This window comes from Hippoglossus stenolepis, chromosome 1 (assembly GCF_022539355.2).
Source record: "Hippoglossus stenolepis isolate QCI-W04-F060 chromosome 1, HSTE1.2, whole genome shotgun sequence".
Classification (NCBI taxonomy): domain Eukaryota; kingdom Metazoa; phylum Chordata; class Actinopteri; order Pleuronectiformes; family Pleuronectidae; genus Hippoglossus; species Hippoglossus stenolepis.
In genome coordinates, this window is record NC_061483.1 from 7,214,111 (window position 1) to 7,228,368 (window position 14,258).

A 14,258-nucleotide genomic window follows, 5' to 3' on the forward strand; every position below is an offset into this window, starting at 1 on the left:
TGTTATACCAGTTTGTGTTTGATCAGATTGGTACTGTTGTTTATTAACAATAAGTAAAATGTTTTCACACGTTTGTTTTTATAATCTGTCTTAATGGTGGCATCATTTCAAGTGTTAAGTTCTTATTCCTAAAAGGTTTGGTTCAAGATTAAGTTTAAATTGTTTACGCATATAGCGAACGATTCAGGATGAGAGCTGCATGTCGTAACATTTCAGTTTAAGACTCACAACGATGGAACACATCATTTAGAACAACAATCAGAGCGTAGAGGCATTGGTACAACAAAATAATGATAATACTGGATCACACACACACACGGTACTGTCTCCATTACTTCAGAGGACATTACCTTAACTTAGAATGACCTCTTGGAGAATGACTCTAATCTAAATCATAGTTACTGTGTCTTCACCTTAAATTCCAATGATTTGCATTATGGGGACATGTATTTTTGTCCCCATAAGAAGGACAAGTCCACCTTATGTGACTTTTCAAACTAGGTCCCCACAACATCAGTGATACCTGCACACACACACACACACACACACACACACACACACACACACACAGATTCCAGTGTCATGTACAAAGCACTCACGTCCGTATACACATGGATGAACCTGTTTCTGTTCTGGGTGTGAAACAGATGAGATGCTATAAGTGTTGTCAGTGAGTCATATTGCAAGTCGTCACTCTGATGTCAACAGGATCCATTTATGTCTTTGTACACGTCGTCCCTGCTCGTGTCGGTAATTGACCCGTTAAAAACCCTGCAGCGTTCATTCAATTTAATTCAGTTTCATTTTTATGGCTCCAATTCACATCATACTCAAGGACCTTCACAAAATGCAATTGAGACCTACATCAATAAGGTTTTGGAGAGAAAATAATTCACTCATCTCCTATTAACCAGACTCAGGCTGGGAGAGAGGGTTTCCTCGGGAATAATAGGGATATTTAAGGAATTGATATCTATGCGTGTGTGCATTTTCATAAATGTAAGGTGACGTTTGGACCTTGGCAGCATCATGCGTTTGACTGAGTGACATTACAGTCTTGTTTAGAGTTTTGGGACCTTTAAGGCAGTGTGCAGACATATTTGATTTCCTCCTGTGTTTGTCAGAAAAATGTGTCCTTTGTGGTATTGATGGATAAAAAAATGTTCATAACTACGGTTGTTGGGTCCAATTTTAAGGTACTCCTGCTTTACTTGAGTATTCCGAGGCTTAAAGAGGTATCATTCTCAAGTATCCCAAAAATGGTGGCAAACGTTTGCCAAACTTTGGTTTTTTTTCTTCATTGTGATCTCATTTTGAAATCTCACCCAGATAGGAAACCAGAACTGCCAAACTGCATTCAAAAATATCATCTCTATATAAAATATACATCAAATACATCAATAATTGCAGTTCACACACATATGCATCAGTATTAAGAATCTAATAATGTATGTAATGTCTTTTTTCAGTACATTTTGCTGATGATACTTTCATATAATTCCTGCTTTTACTAGTATTTTTAGATAAACTTGTGTCTATTTCAATGACTTAGAAACTGTTGTTAAATATCTGAGTTGTTAAACAGTGTATTCTTATCTTATATTAGATAACAGAGAACAAACAGAAAATGTGTCTTTTCATTTCCTAAATTAATCAATGAATGCTAACAGGACTATGAGGCTGTTTCTTGCCTTTTTCTTTGCTCATGTTCCTTGTCTTGTTTTCTCCTGGTTCAGGTTTATTGAAGTCATTATGGTGTGTAATAGCAAGACGGCGTAATTGGAAGAAAACACTCAGGGTTGCTTTGAGGTCGGATTTTTAGTATTGATCTCAATCACTGTTTTCTCTTAAGTTGTTTGTCCTCCTTTATTTACTCAGGGACACGAGGTGCGAGGAGGAGGCCTGATTGCTGCTTTTAAGAACCGTGTTGCCAACAGAATGTTAAGATTGTGTCAGGAGCTGACCTCATCAGCAAAGATCAGTGGCACTGAGGTGAAACATATATTTTTACTCATATATAATATTTCTAATAATCCTCTGTGAAAAAAGACATAACTGTAGAGCTTCTTCGGCCCTTTAATTCAACTTTTATTACATTAACATGTCAAGTTGTTTACTTTATGGAATCAACACACAACCACGCAAACACGGATTGGATCCCTCAGGACAGATGCTAATATCAGGCCAAGTTTGTGAAGCTATCCTTGCTCAGACACTGCATTGAACTTCCATTCATTGTGAACAGCCTAATTACAACTTGATCCCTTCAACCATGATCAATTCATACTAAACCCAAATTTCCACCATAGGTAGGATTTACATAACCCTAATCCTAATCTCACCTAAACCTAATCTGAACCTAGATCTAATTTAAATTTATTGATTTACTTCATGGAACACAAGGAAGATAAGTCCCCATAATGTGACTGTGTGGATTTATGCCCCCACAACATGAATAATACCTGGACCCCACACACACACACACACACACACACACACACACACACACACACACACACACGGAGTTTCTTAAACAAGGTCACTTAAATCATCTTTAATAATGTTTTATTATTGTATCTCACTTTCTAATGAAAGTAAAAGGCAGACAGGCACAACCGATGAACAATGAGCTTAAACAACAAAATCTTAAAAACAGACTGGACAGATTTAATAAATAAATAAATATATACAACACATAAAAATGAAAATCCATCCCAGCACATCTGAACAACAACAAAACACTTTGCTGGTTCCTTCAAGAACTAATATGAATAAAAACAGATTCAAATTGTGTTCTGTTAAATTCAACGTTTCACATTCAGGTCATTGCAATTCAACCCACAACAGAAGCCAGGGTCCATCCTGTCAGACTTAGAAATTGCCTAGTTTTTGATGCGAATGTGTGTGAACGACCCCCAGCTATGCGTGCACGTGTACAGCTGCAGCTCTTCTGACCCACTCTCAGGCCTTTTGTGCACGTGGCTCATGCGGTGCTCGTGCCTACACAACCATTCTTAAAGCCGATAAGAGGGATGGTGGAGACTTCTTGGTGTTGAGAATAAAAGAATCCATTATAGAGTCTGTTTCATCCTCCATTTGCGCGTTTGAGCTCGAGTCAGCGGGTCGCTCCTGAGCGTGAACAGTGGAGGAGGCCAACTCCTCTGTTCTGTTGTTCACTGAGACCACCTGCTGTTCACATCTCATCTCCACCTTCATCTTTCATGAGCCGGTGGGACCCACGTGAGTATTTGAGCACATTAGTACAGACACACATTCTTGGCACATGAACAACCTATTTTATACATTTTGTTCTTTTGGTTCTTTGCCTCAGCAGGTGAACAGGTGGGGTTTGTATTAATCTGTTATAACACACGTATCATACACTGGTTACGTTATTGAATTGACATCTGGACGGAGAAAGCGCCCACCCACTCATCACTTGCTGAATTACAACACCAGCGGTATGGCTAATTGTCATGCGTAATTACGCACGCAGTCACTGAGACCGTGGGCTCGACATACATCACACCTAATAGTTATTTAACAAGCAACTTCACGGGAGTCATGCGTGTAATATTTATACGCAATAGCAACTCTTAAACGAAAGCAGGTTTCTTTATAGAAATTGGAGACATTACGCACAGCATTAAAGACAAGAAGCTGACGAAAGGAACTTTCTCCATGAGCAGATATTCTCGACAGGATGCTGCTTGTCCTGTTTGTGCTTTCTGACCCGTCTCTAATCTCACTCCATGTCTTTCTGTCGTGCGCAACCGGTGCGCTTTGGTTAGGTTCCCAACCCTTTACGCGCTCTGTCAAATCCTCCACAACGCTCCCAAAACCCACTATCCTCTGTGTATGAGATCTCTGAGTTTGTTCCTGAACTCCTTCCTCATGAGGCAGTAAATGATGGGGTTCAGGCAGCTGTTGGTGTGCGCCAGGCAGACGGTCAGTGGGAACACATACGTGTGGACTATGTAATAGGCGCTGTCCCAGTTTGCAACGTTCAGCTTGACCAGCACACTCCACAGGGTGATGGCGTGGTTGGGCATCCAGCACAGGAAGAAGGACAACACGACGATGGTGATGGATCTTGTGACCTGGGATCTGCGTTTGGGGTTGCTGGTTTTCATGCTCCGATTGCGGATGAAGCGCAGCAGCATGATGTAGCTGATGGACACGATGGACATTGGCAACACAAAGCCCACAAGTATTTTCTGTATGTGATAAACTGCCAACCAGTACTGTCCACCCGGGAAGCGCAGCAAACACAGCTTCTCTCCGGTCACGTTGCTGACAGTTGAGAAGATCGAGGTTGGCGTAGTGGCCAGAGTCGCCAGAGTCCAAATTAATGCGCACACCCATTTGGCGGAACAGGACTTCTGCGGGGTCCTGTTCTTCAGGGCAGAGGCCACCGACCAGTAGCGGGTCACGCTCATGGCGGTGAGACAGAACACGCTCGCGTACATGTTCATCACGGTGATGGAGAGGATGATTTTGCACATGGCGTCTCCAAACGGCCAGCTGAAGTCCAGCGCGGTGTCCACGGCCCAGAAGGGCAGCGTGAGGACAAACTGCAGGTCCGTCACCGCCAAGTTGAGCACGAAGAAGTTCACGCTGGACATCTTCCTCTCCTTTTTCACCCTGATGAAGAAGAGGACCAGCAGGTTCCCCACCAGCCCCGCGGCGCACACCACTGAGTACACCAGGCAGATGAGGAATCTCAGCACCGGGCTCCCGTCCGCTGACACGTCGATGTCCTCCAGGTTGCTGAAACGGTCCAGGTCCGCCAGTGACCTGTTCAAGGACACGCTTTCGTTTTCCTCCCCCATAATGTCAGCAGATGATGTTCACTCCTGTGCGTTAAGGTGAGACTGAAACATCTCTGTCCAAATGCAGCTGGATGTGTGGGTACATGGTGCCATCCTCGCTCCTCCGTCTGTCAGCATCCACCCCACCCTCCTGCCTCCTCTCATCCCCCAGCATCCCTGCTCTGACAGCATGAAAAGAATGCTCCAAAACCCGCCCTCCATTCTCTCAGGTCGGGGGAGGTGGCTGAGGTGTGAACTGGTGAACATCACATTTGATGTCTCCATCCATCCTGTGCGTAACGGAGGTTCCTCGGGGGCGTGAGGCGTCCCCATCACTTTTAATCCTAAAGTAAAAGTCTAATTAATAACTTAAGACGCTTCCTATTAAGTCCAGCTAGTGTCGCTTCCATTAAAGCGCCGACTGGAGTTGACAAGTCGTGCGTAATTGGATTAGTACCGTGACAGCAGCGGGAAGAGGAGACCAAAACGACTTTCTGCTGCCACCCAGTGCTCAGTCTCAGAACAGACATAAACCCACAACAACACGGAGAAATAACAGAATGCATTTTATTACATCTAAACTTTTCTACATAAACAGGTAACATTCAATAAGTAAACAATTTCTTCCAATGCAGGTAATAAATATTTTTTTCCACTTGGTATATTTGTACAAATTGACAAGGGTCTACTGTACACCGTCTTTTCTTTCCCCTCCTCCAAATGCCTTGTTTGTGATTTTTCTTGGATCGGAGCTGTGAAACAGAACCTGTGAATGTTTTTAAGGCAGTGAGTGCAGATGCCGACTTGAGTCTGACGTTGAGATTATTTCCCTTTTGGTGAGACTCTGTATTGGCCACAGTCCTTTTTTATTTTTCTCAATAATCGTACAGCTTTCATTTTTCTAAAAAATATATAAATTAATTTATTCTCTCGCTCTGAATTGACACACAAAAAAAAGCGTACAAACGGACATCAAATACCCACGTTTGGATCTGAACTTTCAGGTTTCAGGTTTCCATACAGACATAATATACACATTGTTGAGCTTTTCCCTTTTATCTACGGACAGACGTGATGACAACTGAAGATTTGAGCTGCTTGCCGAGCTCTTGAAAACACAGTTAAGAGCAACTACTGATAAAACTTTGTCCCTGTGTCCTCACACAGAGTTGAACACAGCCAACACAAGCTGCTGCGAGAAATGCTGTGTGTATAAACTGCAGGTTCAGAGGGACTGAACCTTGTGCTTTTCCATCACTGCAAGTTTTCTCACAGACATTAGTCAGAGAATGAAAGGAGGAGAAAACCCACCCGCACAAACGACTGCTTCTCCCTAAAACTACCCAGCAGGAGCCACAGGAGGGAGCTGTGAACGCTCAGTGAAACACGTTGCAGGGGGAGAGGATCTGATTTCAGGTTTTTCCAACATAGAGAGTGTTTAGAGCACTTCAACAGAAACACATTCAGAACGGTCTCACACTCCATATGAGTGATCTACTGCATGAAGACTCTGAAGAAAGATTAAATAAATTAAATCATTAACTGTGCATCCAAACACTGGTGATTAATATTCAACTGACACGATGGAAACGAAAAGGATCGACGTCCTCCTGAGTAAAGCAAGTCATGGGGCCATTAATAATAAAGGCACAAACACGCAGGTTCATGTGATTAGTTCACACTTGAGAGATCATCACTTAACTCGTTCATTTTTCATTTAACTGGAATCCACTGATGAAGCTAAGTCATCGACATGTTGCTGAGAGAACCAGTCGTCTTTCTCCGGGTCACATTTACAAGCTAGCATGGGATTGGTCTTCATTTTATCTGTAGAATTATCTCCGCCAAGGAGCTTAAGCTCAAAATCAGCTCGCACAAACTGCAGAGCGGATTTTCTTGAAACTTGGTGAATGGGTGTGGTTCGAGTCGAGGAAGAACCTGTTTACTGTTGCAGCACATTCCACGAGGGAATGATCCAGATGTAGGATTCCTTAACATTTTGAGATAGGACGTTAGCCTTGGTGGAGGGATGCGCTCGCCGAGATCCCTTCTAGATTTATTGTTGTTGTTGAAATAAGATGAATTTCTCAGGATGAAAGGATACGAGCCGTTCATGTAGAATACGCTGACAAAGATGTCAACTTGGAAAGACAATGACATTCTAGAGCTTTTGGTGACGTAGATGTGCGGTAAACCAAAACATGAATCACCGCAGCAGTATTTATACATCATGGTATTTATACAATTTCCTGTTGTGGTGAATTTGTCTGACCCGCACAATCTCCTGCTGCGTTCTTTATGTGAAAGTCTAGAAAATGTCCAGAGCCAATTTTCCAGAGTAAGTAGGATGAATGACTCATGTCATGTTACCTCGAGGTTCTTTCAGCAACACGTTCATGTTTTCATCTGACAAACAGTTTGATTTTAAAAATAGCCTCAAAAGCTAATTTGGTGGCATTAAAATCAAAATATGAAGGGAGTTAATTAACGAAACCAATAGGTTTTACCTAATCACACAAACTCACACTGACTCCGTCATTCCTTAATGGTGAGCAACAAATTTCATAATACACCCTGAATTAATTCACCCATTATACCATCATGAGTCATGCGCATATTAATTAAGCATGTGTTTCGTGCCCTTATTATAAAGTGTTACCCAAGTCAATACTCCGAGATGTTTCCAAGACAAATAACTGAACGAGACCTTGTTGAAAAATCGCTCCGCTGGCAAATAATAACAAAACGCTTCTTAAATAAAATCACATTGCAACAGCCGACTCACGCGCTCACCCACGGACATCAAACACTTATGTAAAAAATATAATATATAGAAATAGGATGACAAAATAAATAAAACACTGGACAACACAGGAAATACACGAGACTTGTTCCAGCAAACGATTGAGTCAGTTTGAGAGCCGGGGTTTGGTTCACATGAGAGGACGGGGAGGAAAGTCAAAAGACGGCAAGAGTGAGGGAGGGAGCGAGGGAGGGAAGAGCTGGAGGTAATGCTAGGTCGTCTACAGCGCTGAGTTAGGACGGGACAGGGGACGTCAGGTCACGGGGGCTGCTGTCAGAGGTGATTAAGTTATTGTGGTCGGGATAATTAGGCTTTGACGTGAGCTGCCTGTCTCGGACGTCCGCGAGTGGGAGATTGAGGAGAGGCTGATAAGACAGGACTCTGGGAAAGTTTCAAGGACGCACAGGCAGGAGGAGGTGGAGGTGGAGGGGGAGGGGGGGCCGACGATATGGGAGGTGTTCCAGGTCTAACTGCACGTCACCAGTCATGTGACCAGACCACAGTGGGTCTATAATAACTGTAATGAAAGCAGGAACAAAAGTGAGTCGACTCTTAAAATCGTACAATACATTCGTGAGCAAACCCGACATTTTCAGCTGAATGGCAACAACGGGGAGGAATCCTGAAAACCTTCACCTCGCTTTGACACTTCCACATCGTACACTGACTTATCTCCCGGGGTGATTCAGGCTCCAGACAGGTCATGTATTTTTAAACCAACGGGCTCTGTGCACAGTCTACGTTGATATGCTAAGATCAGCCGCTTTCACTCTGGCACCAACATCCTGCTTACACTCATTCTTTGCTTTTTCCCCAAAAAATAATTCAAGAGTCAGAAATCAATCGCAGCTCAAGTTTTTGTTCAGACAGAGATGGGGCCTCGGTTGTGGTGGGTGACCATATGAGACATTCTTCTGAAAACACTACTCCGAACACGCCGTGGAGCAGCGTGCGCACAAACAGGCACTAGTTTGAACTGGGTCACCTGCTCCAGTGAAGCTGTGGCACATGTCAGGGAAAGCCTGTCTCTTCAAAAGGCCCGACGCTGCTACAACACACTGACGTCTGTCCTAATTACTTCTTAACAGTTCAGCAAAAAAACCACAAAACTAGAAGACGAGAGACAAAAAGGACGAAGTTAAACGTGTCTGGACAACCACCAGCTGGACACTCGACTGAAAACACTGTGGCAACAGACAGATGCAACTGCACTCTGATTATTGTGATCACTGTTCATAGGTACCGTGTATTATTTTTTTGGCATTTTGGCAAAAAATTTAAATAAATTGCAAAAGAAAGTTCCAGCTCAAAATCGTAACTGGTAAATATAAATAGTCTTAAAGTCTCTGTTTGCTGAGTCTTTTTCAGGAACTGGAAATCAAGAAGTGAATAACCAGAAATGGCTAATTTCCACCTACACACTCCCCACAGCATTAACCTGAAGGTCAAAGGGAATGCACACAAACACATATATATATATATATATATATATACGTATATATATATATATGTGCATAAACTGTTTAAATATCATACATAACTTAAAAGCGTAATAAAATTATTAGTATATGAATAAACTGTAAATTCAGCCTCTGAAAAGTTCTTGTCATCGAAACAAAACAGTTTAAAAATGAGTTTGAGAGGAAGAGACTTGAAGTTAAAAATGGAGAAATGCAAACGGGATAGAGACAAAAGAGGAGGAAAACAAAATCACATGGCAACAGGCATATGTATAAGCTTTGTGAAAAAGTCCTCTTCTTTAAAATGGCGACAGAAGCAGCCCACTCGACTGTCAATGTTCAGATTTAACATACAAAAGTAAAAGAGGAAAATATATTTTGTTCTCTGTACACGGTGCCGCTCCTCGCTTTCGTAAAAAAGAGCCGTCCTCCTCCTTTGTGGTTTTGCTCAGGTAGCGTCTTTGCTGCTTGTGCCAGGTTGATACCACGGCAACAGTGTGACGGTTTCTGCTCTGAGGTCAGTTCCCCGACACATTGTCACTGATGAACTCAGTCCTGTCCTCAGGTCAGTGTCGTGAAGGGAACCCCCAGATCACCCACTCATTACATTAGTGCTCTTCTTCAGGCAGCCTTGTCATCACGACTCCACTAACACTCGGAGTTTAATGACTCGGGGGTCCAGTCTAGTTTCTGGATCAAAACGTCACCCTGCAGTCGAACTGTTTGTGATGTGGTTTGTTACTGGATCGTAGCCGGACCCAACGTGTGTCCTTGACTCTTTTTCAGTCAGTCCAACGATATAACGTCGGGTATTCCGCCGTAAATAGCTGCCACTGCTGCTTCAGCGCTGCTACGACCGGCCACCACTCCGGGGTGTGTGTGTGAGGAGTGCGAGCCCGAGTGTGAAGACGAGTGCGTCGAGTGAGTGTCGCGGAGGCTGCTGGACGACACCAGGCTGCTGCTGCTGCCCGAGCTGCTCGCCCCGTTGGTCGGCGCGGTCAGCGAGGTGGCCGACGGGGCTCCCGACTGGTCGAGGAACAGCTGGGAGGCGGAGGAGGAGGTGGTGCTGTAGGGCAGGAAGCGGTTGAGAAGCAGCTCATGGTCGTCCGAGGCTGAAGCGGCGGCTGCTGCTGCCATCACCATGTTGTAATGCTGAGAGAAACACGAGAGAGGAGGACGTGTTAGGGACCAAACATCTTGACGTTTAAAGTCGGATTTTGAGAAACTCCTGAAGAGTGTGTGCAGGTTTTTATTTTAAGAAACATGAAATCATAAGAAAAACTAAAAACAACAACAGAAAAATAAGGGAATCCCACCCGACCCACTCCCCAGATTCAGGCCACATACAGAACATTACTGCGAAAGGTCCTTGAGGTTTGTTGACAGTGAACCAGGCCTCTGATTCGTTCACTGCGTGGACTCCAGCAGTCAACTTCTCTAAGTTAACAATGTCTCGGTACGTCAGTGAAGTACCGAAGCACGAGAGGGAGTTGCAAGGCCTCCAACCAATGTTTTCACTAATAGAATAGTCGTTTTGTCAGCTGAGAGTCGAGAGAAGAACATGTTCAAATCTTTCCCTTGTTTTTATTGCTCCTCTCTTAACCTCCATTCTTTCTTCCTGTGAAGGATTCATATTCAACATACAGAGAAAAACATTCACACTCACGGCCATTTTAGAGTCTCCAATAAACCTAAACCCCCAGTATACTCAGAGAGAACATGCATATTCTAAATTGAGGCCAAATCAGGATTCAAACTGTGAACCTTCTTGCTGTGAGGCGACATTGCTGATTACAGAGCACCACTGTGCCGCCATATAATTATTATTAATATGCATGTTCTCGTCTTCCAGCAGAGCAGACGCAGGACAGGAGCTGATGACATACCTCTGCTGTCATGTGCCTATTGTCTATTTCACCATCCCTTCATTTCTCGTCTCAAACTGGTATCGTACTGTCTGACACAGATCAACAATCCCACACTGTGACGTGCTCTAAACCTCTTGTTCGCTGCTGTCGTCCATTTTAAAAATCCCAAAGCATTTCAGCTGTAAAAGTCTGTGACAACCTAGAGATATTCCTGTGAGCTGCTGCAGGTAAAAAGCCTGAGTGCACCGGCGTTTAGTAAAAATAGAAAATGAATTCACTTTTAAAAGCATATTATGATAATTGCCAAGTTAATAACAATACACTCACTGCTCCAATGAATTTAATAACACCCGACAAGAAGGTTTTCACTGCTCTGCTCTTAACTCTCTCAGAATTATTCATCAATCACATAATCTCACGGCTCTCATTGAATTATTATCATTGAATTACTGATGATAAATGTGAAATGACTCCATCAAACATTCATATTTTACTTTGTTCCATTAAAACATTTGTTAATGCCGTTCACGAAGATAGTTAATGTGAATCTGTCAAATTGAATTTGTTCTCTGTGCTGCTTCCTGTGTACTGATGAATAGATTCATTCACGCTGACAGGTCATCTGTCAACCCGTCACCACGGAGACAAAAGTGATGTCATCGGCAGCAATGGGAGACGACCCCGCCCTTTTCTTATCTGTGTTTTCTCACTTCCTCTCAGCAGCTTTGTGAACACATCAGAAGAGGAGACAGAGCAGCTCACGTGTTCTGCAGTGACTCTGTTTACAGTATTTCTTTAATATCAAAGATACTTCGAGAATTTGGACTGAAAAGTAGACATGAGGTAACTAGAAGTAACTGATTGGACCTAATGAATGAGAAGCAGATGACATTTCAAAAAAATATATACTGTCCTGTTGTTTCAAGCTGTTCCAGTATTTTTGTTTATATTTGTCTGAGCCATAGACAGTTTATAAAGATGGACAATATGACAGCTCCCTTCAAGTGAAGCCAAAGCATCTTGATCGCCACCTGGTGGCTGGCTGCAGTATAGATCATAAACTCTACAATCCTCCGTGTTAATGGATGGGACATGGACCAAACTAAAAAGTACAAATGAATTTCTTCTAAATATGTTTTTTCATTTTAGGTAGTATCACAAAGAGGTATGTCCAAGTGTTTGTTTAGTTATTTGATGCTATAAAACATGATTGACAGCTGCTGACTGTGGCTTCAAATGAGCAAGATGGCAGCTTTTGTATCTGGGGTGTTTTTGGCATCATTTCTGAAATGTCGTCCTTCTTTACACACAGTCTATGGTCTGGGTTTCCTCTGTATTCTGACACCTCTTTCGTGGTCCTCTGCTAACGACATTGGAATTTAAACAGCAGCGTCTTTTCCAGGGACAATGTTACTGTTAAACCACAGAAAAATCCATTTACACATTGAATGTGGGGCTATTTTTATCTATTGGGAGAAAGTAGTTCTAATGCAGTCTGTGGACTAACCACAGTAACAAAGGTATTGATTCTAGAAATGCAGCTGCTGCTCAATTGATTGAAATGTAATTTTTGATACAGTCTGAGCCACATGTGAAAGTCATTCACCCTCCTTGTGTCGAGGTGGCAGCAGAAATCTCTGCATCTCTGAAGGTAAGAGAACATAGTTTTTTTTTTGGTCATTTGTGAGAACCAACCCTTTGAAATATTGATTTCAAATAACAGCAGAATAAAAGGGGAGGACTTCAGGGATCAGGAGATGTCTGTTGTATAACTGCTTCAGTGAGTTCAGCCCAACAGTAACTGTACAGTGACAAGCATCACATGTCATTTCTCCTGTACCAGATACACAGCGTTCCAGGAGGTTGTGTTACAGCGAATTCACTAAATACCAGGATTCAAATTTGTTTTTCAATCTCAGGTGATTTACACTGACTGAGGGATCTTCCATCAATGGTTATGCTAAATTAGCATTGTTTTGCATGTTTACAGTCAGGGCCTCCGTGCTATTCTAAAACAAACTGTGGCCTCTGGTTTCCGCTACTTTCACTGCAAACAGAAGTGATTCAGCATCTCCACAGAATGGGACGCAGCGTTCGTACGTACCTGATGATTGTCCCCTTGAAGAAAAGAGAAGAAGTTCAACTCTGCAAATCAAGAACAAGCTAGAGTCAGTTATGAATGTCAACAAAAACTCTTTAATTTAATTCAAGATTTAAATTGTATATAAATGTATAATCTGTATCTGGCTAACTTTGTGGTTCAAAGGTTTACCACACCCCAAGTTTCCTTATGATCAGCTCTTCCTGTCTGGTATTAGTGATATTGACTCAAAAACTGCCAAAATGATCATATATATGATTCAACACCTCTCTGAATTAATTTCAATAGAAACTGAAAAATAGTTCTTTCAGGGAGGAGGATTTACTGTAGTGCTGATGTATAAGATTGTATTTCTAGAACTTTTCCCTTCAGCCCCCTCGTAAAATGTGAGCCCATGTGAGAATAAAGAAGGACATTTCCAAGAAAATTTACTGTGAGCGAGAAGGCGTCTTCATAACGTTTCTAACTTGTGACGGACATTAACAACTGGAAGAATACAAATATCACAAGATGAATAAGAGGAGCCATACAAGTAGAAGACGCTGACGAAGATGCCAACCTGGAAAAACAAGATTCTAGTCATTGTGGCGATAAAGGCCTAGACTTTCTTCAGAGAGATGTCTGAAAACAGCCTAAATAAAAAATCTCACTGATGTTTTATCTAAAGAGAACTGCAACCTAGTGTGAACATCATCTTGTGTGTGACTGTGTGTGTGTTTACCTGAGAGGTCGTTGGGTTGGTGGTAGTAGGGTCTGTAATCCTGGATAAGTGGGGGTACAGGAGGGATGTAGCTCGTGTCCATCGCTGGCATAGTGGGGGTGCAGCTCACAGGAGAGGCCTGGTGGTGCAGGTTTAACACTCTGAAGGCAGACACACAGGGACAGTTTCAGAGATTAAGAGCCAATTAAATTATAATTAGACTTTTATTTCACGTCGTGTTTGATGGGAAGTCACGGGGCGTGCTGTCTCCTCCACTGAGCTCCAAACAAACCTCGGAACAATAACAGTCACGACTCATTTAAGTCAAACGATGCACATAATGAATTTTAATTTGAAAGAAAACGCTGTTGTTAAAGTCTCAATGAGCATGGATTCAAATCCTCATCAAGGTTTTGTTTGTTAGGTGAGAGTTAATCCTTCCTGATCCAGGTTTGTCAAGTGTTTATTTCCATTTTGACAATTTGCTGAATGTTAACCCTGCTCATGATGAAAGC

General features: G+C 42.6%; 2 protein-coding genes across 2 annotated transcripts in view; both read right to left on the reverse strand.

Moving 5' to 3' along the window:
* Positions 1–2,539: 2,539 nt before the first annotated feature.
* rxfp3.3a1 (relaxin family peptide receptor 3.3a1) lies at positions 2,540–5,232 on the reverse strand. Its single transcript, XM_035155731.2, has one exon. The coding sequence runs from the start codon at positions 4,830–4,832 to the stop codon at positions 3,846–3,848; it is 987 nt and encodes a 328-aa protein (XP_035011622.1). The 5' UTR covers positions 4,833–5,232; the 3' UTR covers positions 2,540–3,845.
* Positions 5,233–5,364: 132 nt separating this feature from the next.
* The window catches only part of LOC118108433 (E3 SUMO-protein ligase PIAS1), a 48,739-nt gene continuing 39,845 nt past the window's right edge, over positions 5,365–14,258 (reverse strand). Inside the window, exons 11-13 of the mRNA XM_035155730.2 lie at positions 13,765–13,904; positions 13,047–13,087; positions 5,365–10,226 (exon numbers count right to left, since the gene is read on the reverse strand). Coding sequence (XP_035011621.1) covers positions 9,861–10,226; positions 13,047–13,087; positions 13,765–13,904 — 547 coding nt within the window. The 3' untranslated portion in view covers positions 5,365–9,860. The remainder of the gene's footprint in view (positions 10,227–13,046; positions 13,088–13,764; positions 13,905–14,258) is intronic.

What these genes read in the sequence shown, in the direction of transcription:
- rxfp3.3a1 (XM_035155731.2), bottom strand. Translation starts at nt 4,832, where the DNA reads ATGGGGGAGGAAAACGAAAGCGTGTCCTTGAACAGGTCACTGGCGGAC.